Here is a 23634-nt window from a genome sequence, read left to right as displayed (position 1 = left end):
ATTTCCACTTTAGACTAAATTCAACTCTCTAATTTCACTCAAATCCCTAAATTTCGAAATTTTTACAATTTAGTCCCTAATACTCAAAACTTATAATTTATTTTACAATTCAATCCATTTTTGTTTCTAACTTAAAATTCTATCAATTTAATCCCAAATACTTAAATTATTCAACATGAACAACATTTAAAAATTCAATATTTTCTAAAATTTCAACATAGGTTAAGTAGTATTTAATACTAGGATTCTAAAACATAAAATTACAAGAAAAGAGACTAAATTGACTTGCCAATTAAGCTTTGAACCCTTGAAAACCCTAATTTTTTCTCTTTTTCCTTCTCTTTTCTTTCTCTCTTTTTCTTCTCTGTTTGTTCTACTTTGTTCTTCTTTTCTATTCTTTTCTTTCATTTATTTTATGTTTTAATTATTATAACAATATAATATAATATAATATAATATAATAATAATATTTACTTAAATAATAAGTAAGTAATAATTATTATAAATGTATGTATTTAAATGTTACACATGCCATTACCAATACCACACACTTGTTAATTTAAGGTTTAATTTCTTATTTAGTCCCTTCACTTTTCTCTAATCTATAATTTAACTTTCTCCCTATATGCAATCTAGTCCTTACACTTAATTACTCTTAAATTAAGCAAATTCACCTAATCAAAAATCTAATTAACCACACAACTAACTTCATAAATATTTTTGTTAAATATTTATGAATCCGTTTTCCGAAAATGAAGACCCAAAAATACACTTTCCGATACCCGTGACTATCGGGTCGTTACACTTTACACTTGAGAGATTAGCGAAACTATATGTATCTAAGATTGTGAGATTACACGGAGTTTCGACATCCATTATTTCAAATTGAGATTCGAGATTTACATCGAGATTTTGGAGCAAACTTCATGAGGCTCTAGGCATTAAGCTTAATTTCAGCATAACATTTCATCCTCAGATTAACAGGCAATCAGAACGAGTGATTCAGATTCTGGAAGATACGTTGAGATGTTGCATACTCGAATTTGAAGGTAACTAGGAAAAATATTTAGCATTGGTTGAATTCGCATATAATAACAGTTATCAATCCAGTATAAAAATGACACCGTTTGAAGCTCTTTACGGGAGAAAATGTAAAACACCGTTGTATTGATCTGAGCTAAGTGAATCCAAAATGTTGGGAGTTGATTTGATCCGAGAAATTGAAGATAAAGTTCGAATTATTCGGGATAGCTTGAAAGCTGCATCTGATTGTCAGAAGTCGTATACGGATCTAAAAAGAAAAGATATAGAATTTGTTGTTGGTGATCGGGTATTCTTAAAAGTCTCTCCGTGGAAGAATGTGTTACAGTTCGACAGGAAAGGAAAGCTGAGTCCGAGGTCTATTTATGAAATTGTTGAAAGAATCAGCCCTGTAGCTTATAGATTAGCGTTGCCCTCTAAACTCGAGAAAATCCATAATGTGTTTTATGTTTCAATGTTGAGACAGTACAGGTCTGATCCTTCACATGTGATTCCTCATAGTGAGATTGAGCTTCAGCCAGATTTAACGTATTCGGAGGAACCAGTGAGAATTTTAGCTCGAGAAGTTAAAGAATTACAGAATAAATGAGTTCCATTAGTAAAAGTATTGTGGCATCGACATGGTTCAAATGACGCTACTTGGGAAACCGAATAATCAATGAGATTACAATATCCGAATCTATTTTTAGGTAACAATTTCGAGGACGAAATTTCCTAAGGGGGGAGAGTTGTAACAGTCTGATTTTTTAATGGTGTCGAAAATAGTGATTTCGAAGCCACCAAATTCGGCAAGTAAGTTCGTAAATATTATTATTTAATATTTATGAGTCAAATATGGTTTTAAAAAGGTTTTTGATTTGGTAACTTATGTTTTATAATGATTTATTAGGTTCAAGTGGTAAGACCTTAAGGACAAGTGGTTTTAGAAAGTGAGGTATCGGGATCTTGTTTATATAAATTGAGCCATAAATATTTTTATAAATATTTATGGAGTGTCATTAAGGTGGTATTAAAGTTTTGTTAAAAAATATTAACGTTTCGATAGTTAATTAATTAAAAAGACTAAATCGTAAAAGATGTAAAATTTAGTAACTATTTGATTTGAGTGGATATAAACCTAATTATTTTCCATAGTTGATTTACCTATTAATTGTGTTATCATCTCTAGCTAAACATTTTGTCAAACACTTTTAATGTGGGAAGTGGGAGCAATTAATAATATTTAATATATATATGTAGGAAAAAGAGTCAAAATTATTAAAATTCTTAAAGACTTGCAAGAAAAAGAAATCATAAAGATAAAAATTTTCTAGTCACAATAGGAGGGAAGATTAAGTAAAGTTGAGGTGAATAGTGTTAGAATTTTGCTTAAAAGAAAGTAAGATTTTTAAGTTACTTTGGTCAGTGAAGGCTATCATTTGATGAAAGAAAGAGAGTATTTGAGAAGAGAAGGGCCAAGTATTTCGTAAATGAAGAAGACTAAGGGAAGGGGGGCATCTGGAATGGCAGAAAAAGGGGAGGCACCGAAAAGAATAACAAAACAAAAAGCACTATCTTTTTCAGCAATGTGGAGGAATATAACAGCATGAAAAGATCTTAAAAGTCCACAAAATTTGTGGCTCTCATTTGTCTTTGCCTCTCTTGCTTATTTGGCATTCCCCACCTTTGTTTAAGCCAACACCATTGGCCACCTTAGTCTCCCACTGCCTCGATTAAACTCACTAACAGAAACCTCTATGAAATTGATTTTCTGACAAAGAGAAAGGTTTGCTCTAGTCGGAAAATAATATTACAAGTTATCAACCATGTCTGAACTTAATGATTCTTCTTCTATAAAGCTGTTTGGCAAGATGATTCCATTACTGACATTCAACCAGGATGAAACTTTAGTCCTTGATTCTTCTAACGGACATCTTCTTTCTTCCTCTAATTCTTTAGGTGCTGTGAATTCTAATCACGGGCTTCCACTTCAGGCTCCCATCGAAGACAAGGTAATATATTTTTTTTTCATAATTTTTCCATTTGAGCCGGGATATATGCTATTTTTTCAAGTACTTGACTACAAACTGCAAATCATTGGTGGGTTGCGTTGGTTTTTTTTTCTCCAAGGTTTTTAACAAAATCGTGTTGTTGACTCGGTTGTGTATTTTGCTTTTTCTGCAATTCTTACTAGGTTTAGGCTTTTGGGAATTCCAAGAGCAACCCATTGTTTACAAGTTCATAATTAATAATGGGTTGATTCAACTTTTTAGCACCCTTTTGCATCTCCATTAAGCTTTTCAAGTTTCCAGTCAATTTTTTTTCTTATATATATATATATTCATTTGATAGTTTAAAAGAAATTCTGTTTTGGGTTTGATCTAATCAAATTTAGTTCAGACACTGAATTTTGTAAACATTGAAAAAGATAATTTCATTTTTTTTATTTGCTTGGGTTGATTGCTTTGAGTTTTCTGCGAGAAATGTTATTTCTTGCAGTTTCAAACAATCATTTCAGGTTAATGCCGATTGCTTCCACGCAACTGAGCAAAACGTTATTTTATGTTTCTTAATCTTCAAGTAAGTTGCCAAGCTGTACTCTAGTTCTACTGTTATTATACTTTCTTGCAACCCCCCCCCCCCCTTGAATGAACATGCTCTGTTTTGAGCTACAGATAATTTATTTCCTAACTTGAGGGTTCAGTTCAGTTTCAATGATCCGTCATACATGACTGACTTTTTTGCAGTTAATATAATCATAAAAAATATATATAGTGTTGGGTAGGATTCCCTGTTTGATACCTCAGTTTTCCCTGGAAGTTCTATGTTACAGAGTCCCTTTTTGAATGACCTCCTTGTTGTTAAGCATGAAAACCAAGTCAACACAAATGAAATTAACTTGTGCTTGAATTTGAGTTTCCGCTGGCTTAAATTAGCCCCTAACTGTTTGAAGTTCTGGATTTTAGGAAAAAAATGAAGAGGATGACCGTGGTAGTAGAGTCCCTTTATCTGAAAGAAAACCTTCATCGCTTGAAAGCTCTAAGAACGAAGAAAAAAGTGAGACAAATTCACAAGAAAAGGCATTGAAGAAGCCTGATAAGATACTTCCATGTCCCCGATGTAATAGCAAAGAAACCAAGTTTTGCTACTATAACAATTACAACGTGAACCAGCCGCGGCATTTCTGCAAAAACTGTCAAAGATACTGGACCGACGGAGGAGCCATGAGAAACGTGCCGGTCGGTGCCGGTCGTCGCAAGACCAAGAGCTCTTCTTCCTCTTTGCATTACCATCATGTTATGATCTCCGAAGCTATCCTTGGAGCTCAAGCAAGTGCTGTTAATCAAGCAAGTGGTGATAGTTGTGTTTTCACATTTGGTTCGGATTCTTCAGTATTCAGTCTTCCTCGTTTGCCTCCGTCGACTCTCTACCGTCCTGGCTTTCCAGCATCCTTCTATTCATCACCAACATATCGCCCATCGGTTGTTCCAGTGGCCACCCTATCGTCAGCTTCCATCAACCAATGCGCTCCAAATACTGAAAGCTCAAGTCCAACTCCAACTTGGCCAGCTCTAGGAAAACATTCAAGGGACGAAAAGGGAAAGCCCTCAGCAGACAGTAATATATCAGAAAGAAGAGCTTCTTCCAATTCAAAAGCTTTGAGGATTGGTGATGATACTGAGGAGACTGCAAAAAGCTCTATGCTGGCGACACTTCGGATTAAAACCAAGAACACCAATTCAGGAATCTTCGATGGCTTCCAATCCAAAACCAGTGATGATAGAAATTACAGACTAACAACATTCTCAATGCTGCGAGCTAACCCTGCTGCCTTGTCTCGATCACTCCACTTCCACGAAAACACATGAAAGAGAAATGACAATGTATAGCATTTCATTACTCTGCTATCTCAGCCATTGATATATTGAACCCAAATCATGCAAAACACTTTGCAGTTGACTCTTCCTTTTTTTCTACTTTCACCATAAGTGTTATTACGGTATAGGTTTTCATGCGAGACTGTGATATGACACAACTTGTAAATTAAATCATAATCTAATTCCAAATTATGTATTCCTCATCTTTTGCTGCTACAATAAATATTCTGAGAATTAAAAGTTGCAAATGAAAGATTCTACTATATATTCTGAGAACATCAGCAAATGGGTGCCCCCAGTTGAATTAATTTATATTTATATTTATAGATATAGTTGGATCATAAATGCCGAAATTCAACGATTACCCGATCCTACGGGCATACTGAAATGGTAGATGGAAAAAGAAAGTGATGTAGGGCCTCAGCTGAGCAGATAACCATGAATTTTATGTTATGGAAAGGCAAAGCACCTTTCTCTTTCAAACCCCAAAGAATCCAACAGCCAACCACTTATATATACAAGCGGAAAATACAAGAATAAAGGTTTTTTTTTATTCTACTATTTTTTTTTGGTTGAATTGCAAGAGGAGGATAAAATCCTAAAGGTGTTCAAGTGGTCGGTTTAGTTATTAGTTAAACTAAATTAGTATTAATCGAATTAATCGAACTGTGTAATTCTTTAACTGTTACCGAACAAAATTTTTTTTTCAAAAATTCACTGAATTAACTGAAATTTATATGTTTTTATCTTTTGGTTAAAATAAGTTTTATCGGTTAATCAATTGGTTAATTCGGATTTAACCAAAGTTTGAACATCCCTAACAACGTGACTAATGCAACTCGAACTCAAGCTACACTTGAAACAGTGAATACCCTGACTATTAGACTAATACGGATTCTTATTGTACTATATTTTGTTATAAGATCAATAATAAATAAGATTTTTACCTTATTCAAACAACTCCACTGGACCAACCATGATTATTTAATAATATCCTAACATGAAATCGATGGATACTGACGTTTCCATGGCCTGTTTTGCTTTATAGATAATATTAATATGTTTTAAATTTAGAGGAGTAACAAATTTAAAATATATATTAAAATTAAATGTAATTTTGATTGAAATGATAAAGTTTGAAAGATAATAATAATGTAATATTTTGGGTTTAAATTTACCGTGTTTATTTTTAAAAATTTTATATAAAATTTTAAAAGAATAAAATAATCATAAAATAGTATTTGTTGCTTTATAAAGTTCAGATATTTTTATAATTTCACAATCAAATTGAGACCTAATTGATAGGTGAGATTAACTCAATCAAACTTTTAAATAATAGTACTGATAAGTACATTTTATTTTTAAAATTTGTTATATATTATTAGTATTAATGACTCGTAATTGTATTATCAAATTATAATATACTAAATTTATTTAATATTTTTATAAATATAATTAAAATACTCGTTCCCAAAAATTTTGGTTAAGGGGATTCAATGGGAGACTGTTTTTGCAAATACTTTATGGAGATTGTAGAAAGGAAGAGATTTGACTATCTTCACATATCAACATCTTAGTACGAAAGAAGTGGTCATGGCTAGTTTATCTTGGGCTAGGGTGATGAAACGCTCGCTCTCCAATTTGCAACAACAAGCATCTGCTCAATGGGAAAATCCACAAATTGGGTGGTTTAAACTGAATATGGATAGTGGAGTTGACATAAAATCAAGCCGTGCAATTACGGATGGTTTAGTGAGATGTCCAAAGGGAGATTGGGTGTTTGGATGTGGTCGCAACATAGGTGTTAGATCAGTTTTAGAGGTAGAGCTTCAAACATTAGTAGATGGGCTAAAAATGACTTCAGAAAAAGGGGCGCGTTGATTGTTAGTTGAGAGCGATAGCAAAACAACGGTAGACTTAATACTTGGAACTTGATAAGTGCTAAAAGTAACATGTTTTAACCTTATTTTTAATGCATTTTTGGGTGATTATTCGTTGTTGATTGTGAATTTTATGCTCCTAATCCTTTAAATTTATGTTTTGATGCTTAATAGAGCACTTTGGAGCAAAAGAAGTGAAAATCAAAAAATCGGAGCAAACTACAAAAGCCACACGGGTTGACCCATTCCACATGGTCGTGTGACCCACACAGGCTACCACACGACCATGTGGTACAAAATTAATAATTTATTCTTCTGTTGCCAATCATGTATTATTATAACATCGTTTTTTACATTTATGTTAACTACTATTAATATTAGGTAAACTATTAATTAGATAATCACCTAAATTTTAACATGTGTAAATTCAGTCATTTCTGTAATGTTAATTTTACATTCTAATCCCTTCACAGATAAAAAGTGTCTAATCACTAAACGAAATATTAACGTGATTCAATATAATAATAGATTTAACATTCAATATTTACAAATTTTGTTAATTTATTTTATTTTTTAAATTAAAATTTATTCTAAAATATTTACATATTCTCTAAATTTGATGATCCATCGTGAAATTTTCAAACTGTAAAGAGAATACTTGTAATAGTACCCAAAGACATTAATAGTAAATAATTTGAAAAAAATGTAAGTTCCTCAATATTATAAACCCATGCTAAATAAGAACAATTCAAGCCTTCTAGACATTGATTTTTATACCATATTATATAGGACTTAAAGAGAGCTTATTGCAGACAACAGCAGTAAATTAGGAAATTCGTGTTATATATTATATTGTAATTTATTAACTTTTTCTATATGATTTTGGTGCGGGTGCCCAGTCGTATATTGAAGTTTGAGGCAAGTAGGGGCAGGTAGAAATAAATAGGATTTAAGAAATGGCATGACATGTTACGGAAGCAATTTATTTGCTTTTTACTTGTACAGTCAGAAAAATCCAGACTTGCTTAGGCATACAAAGTAGTATAAATGTTAATATATATCTTCCACTCTGCTTAATCTAGTTTCACCCATTAATTAATAGAAACCTTGGAAAGTTGAATAGCATGAAGGGAATAGCAGGTGAATCTGGTGAAACATCCAACGAGGCAACCCCAGTAAACTCCAACATCAATGGGGTTGCTATACTAGAATTCATACTCAGATTCCTTGCTGCTGGAGGAACACTAGGGAGTGCTATGGCCATGGGTACTACTGAAGAAACTGTTCCATTATTCCCTCAGTCCATCCTTTTGAATGCCAAATATAGTGATCTTCCCATGTTCACGTGAGTTGCTATTATGTCGTAAAAACGTTTTTTGGTAAAAATATTGAGCTTTCTTGACATGGCTATGCTTATTTTAACAGGTTTTTTGTGATTGCCAATTCAGTTGCCTGTGCGTATCTTGTGTTTTCTCTTCCGCTTTCTTTCTACCATATCATCAGGAGAGCAGCCAAACACAGTCGAATTGTCTTGGTCACGTTTGACACGGTGAAGTTTATCACCTTTAATTTTGGGCCTTCCAAGTTCATAGTTTTTTCAGTGTTGAACTTAAACAAACATGCAAAATTTTTTTATTTATTTTCCAGGCAATGCTGGGATTGGTGACGGCTGGCGCATCAGCTGCCACATCCATTGTGTATTTAGCACACAAAGGGAATGTTAACGCGAATTGGTTATCAATATGCCAACAGTTGGATTCCTTCTGTGAGCGCACGTCTGGATCACTAATTAGCTCTTTCGCTTCAGCATTTCTTCTCATGCTCATTATCATTTCATCTGCCATTGCCATCTCTCTCTCATGATTCATTGCATCTCTATGTATTGAGGGTTGACATTCTTAAGTTATCTATTTGCTTAAAATGGAAATTTTAATGGAAGTGCTAGATTGCTGGCTGCTGCGGCTTGATATTGTGAAAACTGTGCAAACAAAAACTCTAAAAACACAAAGGTTTGTTTACATAGTTCGGTTTCCTTACGTCTACGAAGCTAACTTACACTACACCAAAACAGGCTTTTAGCGGCGTTTTTTTAGGAGCGCCGCTAAAAGTATTTGCGGCGCTTTCACTAGCGCCGCAAAAAATGCCGCTATTGACAACGTCGCTAACTTTTGCAGCGTTTTTTCACATAAACGACGCTAAAGAACATGACCTTTAGCAGTGCTTTTTCACAAATGCTGCTAAAGGTCATGTGCGCTTTCATTACAAACACCGCTAAAGGTCATGTTCTTTAGAGGCGCTTTAAGTACAAATATTAAATATTAAAATCAACCATTATTAATATAAAAAATTTATTAGTATTAAATATATACTTTTAGTCAAAAAGATAGTATTTAATCATATAATAAATTAATTTTTTAGTCAAAATATTGAAAAATCATGTTAATATTTAAATAGCAAAATTACAAGTTCAAATAGTGCAACTAATTGATTGCAAAAAAATGCACAAGTTCAAAATGTACAATAATAAACTTGAAAATTTATATACTAAAATGGAAATTCAACAAATATATTTGAACTTTGATTAAAACAACATCACTTCCTTGTGAAAATATCATAATCCACTTAGATTTAAGCATAAACAACATTTTGAAAGAAAGTAACAAAATTGAAAGCTTAGCTCAGATAGTTTGGATTCAAATATAAACATTTATGTGAGTCCTTTGCTTATATCCCTAAATTACAATCTCTTTTGTAACCTAAAAGAAAAAAAGAAAAACTCGGTAGCAATTGTTGCCATCCAAAAATTCAAGACTGAAACTCTAGGTGCCAAATATATTTAACAACATCAATGAAAATATCAAAATACCCTTATCACTACAAAATTGGGGAAAACAAAAATAGAAGATATCACTTGTCACACATTGGTTGTGTCGAAACCATTTTTTGAAAACAAAAATTTGGTTGTCGACTTTAAAAACAAAAAAAACTGGAGTCGCCACCAATCCTTTATTGTGGTGCGATCGGCTCACCTTAAAAATGATTTCGGTCTATGAGATTTGAAAAAACGAGTTCGGGAATCAGTTACGCAGGAGGAAGGGTTAGCACCCTCGTAACGCCCCAAAATCGGTAACAAATTGATTATTTAATGTCTTAGTGTCGAGGGTTAAAAAGATTTTTTTTAAAACTCAAATTATGAAATCTGAAAAGGATAATCAATTGTTTAAGTCAGATGAAAAAATTGAGAACCAATACGTTAGGGTACAATTTCTCAAAATCTCCAAACTTTGAATACCGCTTTTATTTTATAAGTAAATCTTCATTTCGAGAAAGCAATATGTCATGCTCAATACATTAGGGCACAACAAGTTAAATTCCCGAAAATGATTTTTATGCTTATGCATTTTGAATAAAGAATATTCTCGGTTATTTAGGATTAATAAAGAAAATCGGAACCCAATACGTTAGGGCTCAATTTCCTCGAAAATCCCGAATATCGAATATTGCATTATTTTAAAAGCCTTTAAATCAAAAGAAAATGATTTTAATGTTTTGATGAAACCAAGATATATATTTTCAAAAGGGATGTTAAAAAATTAACGTCCAATATGAAACAAGTACTTTAATTTAAATTATACATGTATATGTATTTACAAAATATATATATAAGGATGATATATAAGGATTAAAAATGTAAATAACCCATTAATGCTTCCATTTGCAGTAACAACAGCCGCAGGGGTTGCTTCATCCTCTCATTTGCTCCTCACGCTGAAATTCCCCCCTTTCAACTTCGATTGGAACGAAGCGAAGCAAAGATGTCAACGGCGCGCCACCGTTGGTAAGCATCTCCCCTCTTTCTCTTTACATCGTTTATTTATTTTAAAAACAAGGAAGAAAATAAAGAAAGAAACAAAACAGTGAGAAGAAAAGGAAAAACGGAATAAACTGATCACCTTTAAAACTATCTTTGATTCTTTGTTTTTTCCTTATTTCTGAAATTCTTGATACAATCTTTTTTTCTTCTCCTCTTTTACAAATTTTATTTGGCCTTATATAGCCGAAAAATAACAAAAAAAACTCTTCTTTCATTCTCGTCGTATTTTCTGCCATTATTTGCCATTAGTGGTTCGTTTCAGGTACATGGAAAACGTGAAAGAGGTGCGTCGTGCGCGCGGAGGGCTGAACGTGGGCGATGTGGAGGCTGCCGAAAGTGGGGCATGCGGCGTTGTCTGCTGCTAACTGCTTAGGGTTTCTCCCTTGGGATATATTGTAGTTGGGCTTGGGTTTAGGTTAATGGGCTTGCTTAGGATTAGGTCTGGTGTATTGGGTCATTGGGCTTTAGGTTAGGTTTGGGTTGTGTAAATGATTTTGGGCCCCGGGCAACAATTGGGTATTACAGGTTGTACCTAATGTGAACCAATCATTCCTTATCTTTCAATATAAAACAAATAATTTGTACCCTTAAAATGAGGAAATGGTGATATTGCATATCCCATATCTTTAACAAGCCAACACTGGCGTCTGAAAATCATAGAAACTTTCATCTCCAATCACAACTGTATTTGCAAAAAATATGTTAAAACCAACAAAGGCAAAGAAAAAACTTGGGAAAACTTTAAAGTTAATGACATGCTATAAACAGGCAAACAACATAAAAATAGGTTCAGAGTTTTACGAGAATTTTCATTATGAACATGAGAAATGATGGTTGATGATAACAAATCAAAATGGACAGTTGCAATACATGTATGTAAATACGAGGTGTACTTATTATTAGTGCTCAAATGCTCTCAACATGTCCATAACTAGAAAATAAATGATTCTAAACCACAAATCACCAAAATGAAAATAAGCGTTCAGCATCTAACCTACCAACATAAATAGTAACATTTCATATTCTTGAAAATAGATCATTAACTTCATGGTATAGGTTGAAACTTACATCAGCAATTCAGTGTAGGAACAGAGGCAGACGCCGGTAGTGTCCCTCAACTGAACCCGGGTCTTTTATCAGCAGGCTTAAGAATTTGGAAAGAACACATTAGGCTTTCATCAACACTCATCATTGCACCAGCATTATCAAATTCACCACAGTAGTTGGATTTTAAATACAAGTAGGAGGCTTAAATGCTTACCTTAGAAAACTTAGCAAACTTAGTACTACATCCTAATATAGCAAACTTAGTACTACATCCTAATATAGCAAACTTAGCAAATGTGGTGAGCCGGTTGATTACCGACCCTATGAACATGTTTAAAATTAACCACCTAAAAGCTAGCACATGGGGACTTAAATGCTTACCTTAGAAAAGCATAGTCCCATATTTTCTAAACTACCAAAAATGCCTGTTGCAGCAATGAACCAGCACCCTGAAATGGGAGAATATCAAAAGTCCAGAAATTATAAACTAAGTCCATGGCAGAAAAAGCAACTTAACTATCAAGTCATTTACATTAACCCTCATAACAAAAAGTCATCACCAACAATAATTAATTGTAATATGATAAGAAATGCTAGGGATATCAATATTAACAACTCATTAGCGGCTAATTTACCAAAAAAAGCCATTTTTTTCAAAATTTACCGAAATGGGCTGATTTTTTGATTATTTACCGGAATGGTCCATTTTTCGAGAAATCGCGTCCACATCAACGCGATGTCAGGGTACGTGTCAGGACATCGCATCCACGTCAGCAGGTCGCGTTGACGTGGACGCGATGTCCCCCGCGCGTGAACAGTACCCCAACGGTCAAAAATTTGACCGTTGCCCCCCACCCCAACGGTAAAAAAAAAACTATAAAAACCCCCACCCCTTTTTTTTTCCACAAACAAATCCTATCTCAATTTCCTTCCAAAATCCTCTCAAACTCTCAATTTCCTTCCAAAATCCTCTCAATTTCCTTCTAAAAATCTCTCAAATCCATATTAAATTTCAATTTCCCCTCAATTTCATTTTTTTTAAAAATAATTTTAAATTTTTTATATTTTTTTAAAATAATTTTAAATTTTTTTATATTTTCATCAATGGCCGGATCATTGATTCGTCTTGATAGCAATCACATATCGGTGGAGCAAATGAAAATGGTAAGTATTAAATTTAAATTTTAAATATTATTTAAGATATTTTTATTTATGTATTTTTAGATAATTATTAATTTATTATTTGTTATAAAAGTCTGAAGATCGGGTATTGGAATGCAATATCCGGAATATGCATACTCCTCCATCACCGTTAGTAGAGAACTACCTGCGGGAAGCGGGTTTTTGGCACGTGGCGACGGTAGGCCGGGGATGCAAGTTGGAGCCGAAACTGATCAGTGCGTTGATCGAGAGGTGGAGACCCGAGACGCACACATTTCATCTTCCATGTGGAGAGTGCACTATCACTCTAGAAGATGTCCATCTGCAATTGGGATTGCTGGTAGACGGGCATCCAGTCATCGGGTCTGCCCAATCTAGCAATTGGGAGGCGGTGTGCTACGAGCTTTTGGGCGCTGTTTCGGATAAAATGGATAGAGGTAAGGTGGAGGAGGGCTGGTTACGTGGCACCTTCCCCGATCCGAATGCAAATTCAACCGAAATTGAAAGAATTCGATATGCTCGATCATACATTCTTCAAATAATTGGAGGTTATCTGATGCCCAACACGTCACGGAGCCGTGTACATCTAAGGTGGCTGCTAAAACTCGTTGATTTTAGAGGAGCCGGTGAATTTAGTTGGGGTCTGCCGTCTTGGCAACATTATATCAGGAGATGTGCGGGGCGACACGACCGAGGAGAGAAAACATCGGAGGTTGTCTGTCACTACTGCAATCATGGGCACGGTTTTGCTTTCCATTTCTATGTCCTCGAGTGAACCACCCATATACATTCCCACTCGTAACGAGGTAAATTTTATATTACATTTTGGAATTGTTATGTAGATTTTGTAAGAATAAAAGTATGCTAAAAATTTATTTAATTAGGTGGAACCATCCGGCAAGTTATCGTGGATTACCGTCTGAACTTGAAGATATACGGCTTCTATTGGAGCAACGGTCGGAAGCAGAAGTAAGTATTATTGCAAATAGATATTTCCATACATTCGCTAGTGGATTAATATTTAGTATTTAGTATTTTGTATTTTGTATTATGTATATAACTAATATTTCTATCATGTTCATGTAGTTTCAATAGACACCATACGAGGATCCGGTAATCTGGGCAGTAATCCCGGAAGATTTTTTACAAAATCCGAACGCTTGGCACGCGAAAGTGGTGTTGATCAACTATGCAACCGTGGAGCCCCACCAGACAGACAGAGTCCTACGACAGTTTGGATGTAGACAACCAATTCCTGAGGACCCTGAGGTGTTTGACGATCACCACAAAATCGACCTTCGGCTATTAGGTACGGATTGGCCTAGATACTGGTCAGAGTATACGGAAATGTGGGAAAATCGGCATGAATATCTACCTACTCGGGAAGAAATCATCGTTCCGGAGTTAGCGTGCGTTCCAGAATACATGCCATGGTTTAGGATCCATGGCAAGCCGTATTTACTTACGCCAGAAGAGAGGCAGCGGCAAATATGTGGCGGAAGGGAAAGGCGCGGGCCTCTAAATCCAAGCCGACAAGACTACGAAAGCAGCCCCTCAACGAGGCCCAAACATTCACCCGGCTCATCATCAGTGGTCATGCAATCACCGTCCCCAATGAGAGCACCGACGCAGTCACCTGACACAGCAATTCAACAGATGATACCCACGCAATCGCCTTTTCCTATGATGCCAGGTATGTTTCGTAGACCTTATATGTACCTTAACCCGTATATGTATCCTTTTCCGATTCCTGTGGCAGGTTGGAGCCAAATGCCCGGATCAGCTCCATTTCCTGTTATGTCGAGCGGACCACCGATAACTAGGCCAGCGGCGCAGGAGGGGTCGCAAGGGGGGCCGTCGTGGAGCTCTCTTTTTTACCAATCGCCAGTAACGCATGGCTTTCAAACACCGTCGCCGTTCATGATGCAAACACCTCCACATACACTATTCTTTGAAGGTGGATCATCGTCCCAAGTCCGACAACCACATGCCGAACCGGAAGAACAACAATCAGCACCGAAAGAAGAACAACCGCCACCGGAAGCTAGAGGAAGGAGGAATCCAGCGCGTAACCGTCAACGGCCGCCATGTGGAATCGAATCCCCCGGGCATAGACATCGATTACCGTATTAAAATTTATTATTTTATGTAATTAAATAGAAGTTTATTTTATGTAATACGCATAAAAAATTTTCCGAGTTATTTTGATATTATTTGATATAATAAAATAGAAGTTCTATTTGATGTAATAAAATCCCAATTTAATTTAAAACCCTAACCCTAACCTAATTTAATTAAAACCTTAAACCCTAACCCTAACCTAATTTAATTAAAACCCTAAACCCTAACCTAATTTAATTAAAATCCTAACCCTAACCTAATTTAATTAAAAATCATAAACCCTAACCTAATTTAATTAAAACCCTAACCCTAACTTAATTTAATTAAAACCCTAAACCCTAACCCTAACCTAATTTAATTAAAACCCTAAACTCTAACCTAATTTAATTAAAACCCTAAACCCTAACTTAATTTAATTAAAACCCCAACCCTAACTTAATTTAATTAAAACTCTAAACCCTAACCCTAACCTAATTTAAACCCTAAACTCTAACCCTAAACCTAATTTAATTAAAACCCTAAACTCTAACCCTAACCTAATTTAATTAAAAACCCTAACCCTAACCTAATTTAATTAAAAGCTGTAAACCCTAACCCTAACCTAATTTAATTAAAACCATAAACCCTAACCCTAACCTAATTTAATTAAAACCCTAAACCCTAACCCTAATCTAATTTAATTAAAAACCCTAAACCCTAACCCTAATCTAATTTAATTAAAAACCCTAACCCTAACCTAATTTAATTAAAAACCCTAACCTAATCTAATTTAATTAAAACCTTAAACCCTAATCCTATCCTAATTTAATTAAAAACCCTAACCTTAACCTAATTTAATTAAAAGCTGTAAACCCTAACCCTAACCTAATTTAATTAAAACCCTAACAACCTAATTTAATTAAAACCCTAAACCCTAACTTAATTTAATTAAAAACCCTAACCATTAACAAAAGTTTTTGGGCTTAATAATTTTACATAGTTTGATAATTTTACTAACCATTAACAAAAGTTTTTGGGCTTAATAATTTTACATAGTTTTACATAATGTTAGATTTGGTAAAATATTTTGACTGGTACTAACAATTAAGAAATTAAATTAATTTGATATTTTTTTCTAAAATTACATTCAACTATTGCGATTAGGGCATGATCGACTTGTATGGCCTGGGTTCCTACACCATCCACACAACTTCTGTTGACTGGCTATTTCTCAGATATCCATATTGTTCCGTATTCTAGTGGAGTAAGGTCGACCTTTTGTTTTGCGACGCAATTCTCTATTCGGTAACAGCTTAAAAGGAGCAAGAGATACGGGCGGCCACTTACGTTCATCTGGGACCGGTGGGAAAACGTGTCTCCATACGTTGTACATGTTTTCTAATTTGTACACTTCGTCCACATAACTTAGCGGGTCCAGACGGAGTTTCTGACAAGCTACAATAACATGAGCGCATGGATAACGAAGTGAATCAAACTTCCCACAGTCACAAGTCCTGTTTCGCAAGTGTACACGATATTGCCCGCCAACAACACCTTGGTGCAGTCTGTCAAACTCCGTCACGCGAAACCATAAATTGTCTCGATCGTGACACACTGTGTGCATGATGTTTGCCTCGCCGCTTTTGTTAATTTCTTGAACTACCTTATCGCACCATACATGGTCACCCCGCATCCGCTCGCATAAGTTCTTTGCCGCTTTGGAAATAGCACCGCCAAACGAAAATATGACTCTCGCACAACTGATGTTATCGGTAGATGGCGAATTCCTTTAAGAACAGAATTTATGCATTCTGCCAGGTTCGACGTCATATGGCCATATCGTAGGCCTCCGTCGTATGCTTGTGCCCATTGTTCAAAACGTATGTTACAAAGGTAGTCTGCCCCTTCTTCATTTTGGGATCGTAAAATTGCCAACATCTCGTGAAAACGATCTTTATTTATTTCATACCCTGCCAATATAAGTTCATAGTGAATATTTTATACCACTTCTACCAATAAAACTAATTCAAATTGACAAACGAAATAATACAGTTATAGAACTCATGTTGGTCACTTGTCGTCGTTCGCTCTTAGATAGATATTGCCTGTAGTAGTTCGAAGCAACGTATCTTAGGCAATATCTATGGTGTGTGCGCTGCCACAAGCTTCCCTCTCGATCAAATACAGCTAGTATACCGGCGTCCTGATCTGAAATAACACAGATATCAAGTTGGGGGCACACATGCCACCTTAACCTAGAGAGAAAGAAATCCCAGTCATCAGACAACTCCCCCGGTGTTATTGCAAATGCAATTGGAAGAATTCTCCTACTGTCGTCCTGTGCTACTGCAACCAATAGCCGATGAGTATACCTACCGAACATGAAGGTATCGTCAATTTGTACCAAAGGTTTGCAGTATGGAAATGCGACTCGGTATTGCTTAAATGTCTAAAATAGGCGTTTGAACACTTGGCATCCACGTAGCAATCGGCTGTTGTAGTACGCATGTTCCATTTCAAGGTCTATGATGGCACCTAGGACGTATCTCTCTAGCACCTGACACCACTGCCATATTTCATTATATGAGGTGTCCCACCCACTATACAGCTTCTATAACGCCTTTTGCTTAGCTATCCAAGCCATGCGGTAAGAGGGCGTGTACCCCATTTGGCTACGGATATCGGTAATTATCACCAGTACTGAAGTCCTAGGATCTGCTTTTATCGTGGGCAATATCAAGCTAGCCAACATAGCTGAATACATTTTGGGATGATCTTGTGAGACACCTACAGAGGGAGGGAGTACATTAAATAATGCAACATTGCAAAATAAAATTATTATTCAGATACATTCAATATTGTACCTGCAGCACATGTATGTGGACCTTTGTACTTTTTTATCTCCCACAACCCTGTCCTTTTCCTTAACGAGGCGACGATTTTCCATGAACATGTGTCGTCTTGCACCGCACACTTCGCCTCAAACTTATCAGATTTTGATTTAACGACGTGGTAATTAACTCCGTTTTTGATGCTATGTTGTTTCAAATCACCAATAAAACTATCCTTATTGGTAAACTGATTACCAACTTCAAGTTCACCGAAATCTATCCCCGAACTTGTACGGTCTCGCAACCGGTGTGGTAGATCTGGAAACTCTAACATCATCCGCTGACAGATCGACATTATGCATGTGGGCTGGAGGTGAGTCTGCTCTGAATCGTGGATTTTCTTCATCATCTGAACTCCTTTCACCATCTTCACCTTCTGTTGGAATAGGCTCCGGTTCAGAAAATAATCCCACCTCTACACCATCCGGCCCGGGCTTTCGAGGTGGATCCACATCGAAGTCATCTTCTAACTCACAATCATTTGCAGCGTACGACGTCCCATCACCGGTTGATGTCGTAGGTAGTACGTCATCCCTTCTTCTCGGCATTTGATAACGTCTCCAATTGGATGTAGATTGTCATCCACTAGAACTTGATGCAGTTCCCTAGTACGTATTTCCAGAGTCAAACGTCGAGCCACCGACGTACATGTCCCATCCACCGACAGAGTGTCTTGCGGGGGATGTGCATTCGACACCGCTACTAAACATGGGCTGTTCCGTATTTTGTAACTCATTAACCGAGTGTCGGCCAGGGGTCGTGTATACATCTCAAACATCGGACGGAAGTACATCAGCTGGCAACGTAAATTGTACATATAACTCAATATAAGTTACTCCGCTAGCAAGATGAGTCTGCACCATTGCCTCCAAGCTACGAGCACCTTTTATGTCGAACGAGTCATATGTCACCGGATCAACACAAGAACAAAATCGATACGTGATTGACAGAACTTTCATTGGCGTCGTTCTAAATATTTTACGCCTAATTCTTTTACGAAGTTCTGTCAAATCTATGTTCTGGTTAAATGACAGTCGTACCGTATTCTCCGACAAACAAACAACACCATTCTCGGTGTGGCAAACCTCACCATCGTAGTAAATAACAGCACTAATGCGTTCACTCATTTTGAAACTCTAACTTTCTTAGCCTCTCTAAAATATTTCTGCTATGACTTATGCATTCTAAGAACATTTTCGCCTAATTTATAGCCTCATTAAACTTGTTATCAGAGCAAAATCGCGTCCACGAGGGCGCGATTTTATACTATTTACTCAGAAACGTCAAAAAAATTATTTCTTACATGACCAACTGTAGCGAAATCGCATCTACGAGGGCACGATTTCACAATTTCTTCTCAAATAGCATCCTGGTAGAAGCGATTTTATACTATTTGCTCAGAAACGTCAAAAAAAATTTGTTTCTTACATGACCAACTGTAGCGAAATCGCGTCCACGAGGGCACGATTTCACAATTTCTTCTCAAATAGCATCCTGGTAGAAGCGATTTTATACTATTTGACCAGAAACGTCAACTCGAAATAATTTATTTCGGGACCCCTAAACCCTAAAAAGCCCGCACCCTAAACCCTAAAAGCCAGAAAACCCAAACGTGAAATCAACGTCAAAATCGCGTCCCCGGGAACGCGCTACGTGGCAGGACATCGCATGCTGACGTGCTGACGTGGACACGATATCCTGACACGTACCCTGACATTGCGTTGACGTGGACGCGATTTCCCGAAAAATGGACCATTCCGGTAAATAATCAAAAAATCAGCCCATTTCGGTAAATTTTGAAAAAAAAGGCTTTTTTTGGTAAATTAGCCCTCATTAGCATTTACAGTTTATCAGCTTTCAAGAACAAGAAACAACTTAAAGTTCATCTCTAGATTTAGAAAGTTAATAATAGTTTCCATGCTCAGAAAATTGATGAATACCCAAAAATCAACACATGCTGCTTTTTTCTCTATGAAATCATTGTCATAAAGCAAAAACAAAATCTCCATAAATGAAATTCAATTGAGCAAATAGTCAACGATTCCAATATAGCTCTGACATGGCAGATATTTTTGGTACTTAACTCCTTAAAATCCTTAAGCTTTAAAATGGCGAAGTATTTAAAATGCATAACCACCTAAGAGCACGATACACAAACACAATAGCAAAAAGTTGATGTCCATGCCACACAAATGGAAAGCAAATCACATAAAATCACAAATAAAACCTAAGATTTTTTGGGAAGAAAAAATGTTATCAGGGAGCCAAACTGTTTCCCAGGCATCGTTCCAAGAGTCATCTTTGCCATTTTGAGGAGGTTTAGTGGAGAGAGTTTTGAAAAGGGTAGTCAGATTCAAGTGGGGTTTACCAAATTTCGAGTGAATTGTGTACATCACTGGCTTTGTGATTGATTTGGCAATCCGATTAAAGGAGTACATCATTTTAGGGTTTACGGCAAGCAAGTTTATAGCTTTAAAGAAATAGAAGTTAAAGATGTATAGAAACAGAAGCAAGCTATGATGTTTTTACTAAAATCAATTGTGAACGAAAACAAGAATCGTTTTTCATAAAAACGCCACAAAAATCATTTCATTTTGAACAAAATGATGTCGTTTTGTTTTGCTAAAAATCTTGTATTTTATCTATTAAAAATTATTAGTTAAGTGATTTTATAAAACATTTATTATTATTATTATTTATAAAAAAACTAAGTACTTTCAAAATAAATATCGATATTTTAATAAGAAAACAAATTGGACTTTTATAAATATCATATATTTGTTATAATTTGGTCCTATCCAAAATAGATAGTTACCTATCCATATCAATCATTATTTTTTTTTATCAATGTTTTTTAAAATCTAATATTTAAATATATCAAATGGTTTAAATTTCATCATTTAACAAATCTCAAGTAAATCTTAAATTCTAAACCATTTAATATATATAAAGTTTATCTATTATCTCTTAAATAATTTAAACTTTAATCATAATTTTAATATATTAAAATTTATATTTTCTCTTTTACATTATATAAGAAATTATTTAATATATAAATTAAAACACTAATTAATCTAAACCCTAAACTCCTAACCCCTAAACCTTGAACCCTAAACCCCTAACCCCTAAACCTTAAACCCAACCCTTAAGCCGTAAACCATAAACCATAAATCATAAACCCTAAACCCATAATCCCTAAACCTTAAAATAGTATCTTAACCCCTAACGTCTAACGTCTAACCCCTAAACCCTTAACCTCTAACCCCTAAACCTTAAATCCCAACCCTTAAACCATAATCCCTAATCCATACTCCCTAAACCTTAAAATAATAACTCCTAAACCGGCCTTAAATCTTAAATAAATCATATACCCTAAATCAAAAACCCTAGACTATAGTGATAATTAATTCAATATTTTAAAATTAATACTATCTCTTTTACGATTATATAAGAAATTTTTTAATATATAAATTAAAAAATAATCAGTAATCATGTACCCAAAAAACTTTAAAATTATTTTAAATAATAGTATTTTAATTTTTCCGTGTGCTTTTATTCAAATTATTTCTACATGTCATTATTTTTTTCTGAAGATTTTAAAAATTCAATTAGAAATAAATTGAATTTTATTTAATTAATATAAATAAAGATAAATTGTTTTTAGCGGCGCTTTTTTAAAAACGCCGCTAAAACACCGAGCATTAGCGGTACTTTTTCAAAAACACCGCTAAAGCCCCTAGCATTAGCGGCACTTTCTCAAAAACGCCGCTAAAACACCAAGCATTAATGGCGTTTTCTCAAAAACGCCGCTAAAACACCAAGCATTAGCGGCGCCTTTTCAAAAACGCCGTTAAAGCACCCAGCATTAGTGGCGCCTTTTTAAAAACGCAGCTAAAGACCCCAGCATTAGCGGCGCTTTTTTGAAAACGCCGCTAAAGACCCGAAAGGTAAGAAAACAACGCCGTTGGGCTTTGGTTTTTTGCGGTGTTTTTACGAAAAACGCTGTTAATGCTCATTTTTGCTAATGCTCGATCTTTAGTGGCGATCTCCATAAAGCGCCACTAATGCTCGATTTTTACCGGTGTTTTTTGTCCAAGCGTCGCTAAAAGTGCCGCTAAAAGCTTGTTTTGGTGTAGTGTCAGTGAATAATTCTACTATCTTTAATCTACAACACAACAAGTGAATCACACTCTATCACTCACAAAGTATAAAGATCTCGCCTTTGTACCTAAAGACTAGAACACTTACCTCCAAATTCTTCCCTTGAGAACTTGGGCATTAAACACTCGACAATGTTTACAATATCAGTTTGCACTCTCTTACAAGATTCCACAATGAACATATTAGAATGCACTCAGTAAGCTCTTATACAAAACATTTACAAGCCTCAAAGCATAAATTCAATTTCAACTTGTTAAAATAGAATCTAAGTAAATAAAAAGTAACACCTTGAAAATAGCTATTACATCAATAACAATAAAAATAAAATCACTAGAAGATATGCTCTCCAAAATCAGTCGCATTATCTCTGTCACAACTCCACATTCTAAAGACTTAATTGATTCACTGGCATCCAATCTTCAAATGCCAAAGACTAGTTTCCATAGATGAACCAAAGTATCCTTAATAACATAGCTCATTAACAGATTCAAAATTTTTCTTCATTAAATTGTCAAATCAAATAAGACAAGTTTTTAGCCCCTTCAGTAGCAGTTTACAGTTGACACAATCGAGTGCCACTCAACAACTCCTTCAACACTGAGTTCTCAATGTCATATTCTTATCTTGTTACCTTTCTTTATACTTAAAAACTAGATTTTTTTATGGATTTCAATTTTTTTTTTGCTAAGATTTTATATTTTCGATATGCAAATGTAATGTTGAAATAATAAAGTGGTAAAAATGATAGAGTATTAGAACTCACGAAGATGACAAAACTTGTAAGGAACAAAAGCTATATGTATATTAATCTCTAAATTAAAAGACTAAAAAATAATATAAATGATTATTTACATTAAAGGGTGTTGATACAATGAAGAATAAGGATGGAGTATAAAAGAGATAGTGGTGGTTGTTACAGAGGTCAATTCACTTAGTGAGGGTGAAAAGTCAGAGGTTAAGTAAAATAAAGTTGAAAGAAGTATAAAGGTTGAAAGTTGAAGGAGTGTTGATAAAGTGTAGGCTTAATATCCTTGGAGAATCGATCCTCTATTCATTGTTCCAGGAGGTATTTATAGGCAGAGGTCCTGTGTAAAATGGCATTAACGTATTGAACTTGCTCGTTACCTATTATTATGAAGCGCGTAAGGGGATATCTTCAATAGGATGAGAATGTTATGACACAATAGATCTTGTCATTCATTCTGACTTGATGGGAGAAAGCAATTGATCCCACAAAATGTTTGGTGACCAACAATTTCATTTTCCCAATGACGCTCAGGGATTCGAATGGCGAATGGTATGTACTTGTTCGGATGGTCATCTAGGAAATGAGAGCTCACGAGTGGCCCTTTGGTTTATTGGTGGTAGACTTACTATTTAAGTGTTTTTTTGGCTTGCCTCATGTCTTGATACGGATGGGGGTATGGCAATATTCCCTCATTCGCTAATGTGTCGTGGGTTGCTTGCAAAACACAATAAATACGAATTAAGCATACCTAAATTATGTCATTTTTCTCATTTTGGTATCTAAACATTTTTTTGTTACAAGTGGTATCTAAACTCTTTTTTCCCTAATTTGGTACCTAAACATTTTTTATAAATGAAGTTTATAAAAACCAAAA

At 35.1% G+C, this 23634-nt stretch overlaps 3 protein-coding genes across 4 annotated transcripts; all 3 read left to right on the top strand.

Annotated features, from left to right (window-relative positions):
* Positions 1 to 1192: 1192 nt before the first annotated feature.
* On the top strand, positions 1193 to 1630 carry LOC105762224 (uncharacterized). Its single transcript, XM_012580116.1, has one exon. The coding sequence runs from the start codon at positions 1193 to 1195 to the stop codon at positions 1628 to 1630; it is 438 nt and encodes a 145-aa protein (XP_012435570.1).
* A 1036-nt stretch (positions 1631 to 2666) lies between these two features.
* On the top strand, positions 2667 to 5101 carry LOC105764507 (cyclic dof factor 1). 2 transcript variants are annotated; one of them, XM_052625707.1, is made up of 3 exons: positions 2931 to 3032; positions 3491 to 3600; positions 3987 to 5101. In XM_052625707.1, the coding sequence occupies exons 2-3, from the start codon at positions 3583 to 3585 to the stop codon at positions 4887 to 4889; spliced, it is 921 nt and encodes a 306-aa protein (XP_052481667.1). In that variant the 5' UTR covers positions 2931 to 3032; positions 3491 to 3582; the 3' UTR covers positions 4890 to 5101. The 2 variants fall into 2 exon arrangements, with proteins under 2 accessions (XP_012438553.1, XP_052481667.1); XM_012583099.2 differs by lacking the exon at positions 3491 to 3600 and having other exon boundaries at positions 2667 to 3032.
* Positions 5102 to 7873: 2772 nt separating this feature from the next.
* LOC105764504 (casparian strip membrane protein 2) lies at positions 7874 to 8756 on the top strand. Its single transcript, XM_012583098.2, has 3 exons — positions 7874 to 8123; positions 8204 to 8327; positions 8426 to 8756. Exons 1-3 carry the CDS (start codon positions 7903 to 7905, stop codon positions 8639 to 8641), a joined length of 561 nt encoding a protein of 186 aa, XP_012438552.1. The 5' UTR covers positions 7874 to 7902; the 3' UTR covers positions 8642 to 8756.
* The last annotated feature ends 14878 nt before the right edge of the window (positions 8757 to 23634 follow it).

The sequence above is a fragment of the Gossypium raimondii genome, chromosome 12 (assembly GCF_025698545.1).
Source record: "Gossypium raimondii isolate GPD5lz chromosome 12, ASM2569854v1, whole genome shotgun sequence".
Classification (NCBI taxonomy): domain Eukaryota; kingdom Viridiplantae; phylum Streptophyta; class Magnoliopsida; order Malvales; family Malvaceae; genus Gossypium; species Gossypium raimondii.
The sequence above is the reverse complement of the archived record's forward strand: the minus strand, read 5'-3'. Positions and strand labels throughout refer to the sequence as shown.

What these genes read in the sequence shown, in the direction of transcription:
- LOC105764507 (XM_012583099.2), top strand. Translation starts at nt 2,847, where the DNA reads ATGTCTGAACTTAATGATTCTTCTTCTATAAAGCTGTTTGGCAAGATG. An exon ending in AGGCTCCCATCGAAGACAAG is followed by an intron (nt 3,033 to 3,986) that starts GTAATATATTTT and finishes TCTGGATTTTAG; the next exon opens with GAAAAAAATGAAGAGGATGA.
- LOC105764504 (XM_012583098.2), top strand. Translation starts at nt 7,903, where the DNA reads ATGAAGGGAATAGCAGGTGAATCTGGTGAAACATCCAACGAGGCAACC. An exon ending in AGTGATCTTCCCATGTTCAC is followed by an intron (nt 8,124 to 8,203) that starts GTGAGTTGCTAT and finishes TTATTTTAACAG; the next exon opens with GTTTTTTGTGATTGCCAATT. An exon ending in TCTTGGTCACGTTTGACACG is followed by an intron (nt 8,328 to 8,425) that starts GTGAAGTTTATC and finishes TTTATTTTCCAG; the next exon opens with GCAATGCTGGGATTGGTGAC.
- LOC105762224 (XM_012580116.1), top strand. Translation starts at nt 1,193, where the DNA reads ATGTTGGGAGTTGATTTGATCCGAGAAATTGAAGATAAAGTTCGAATT.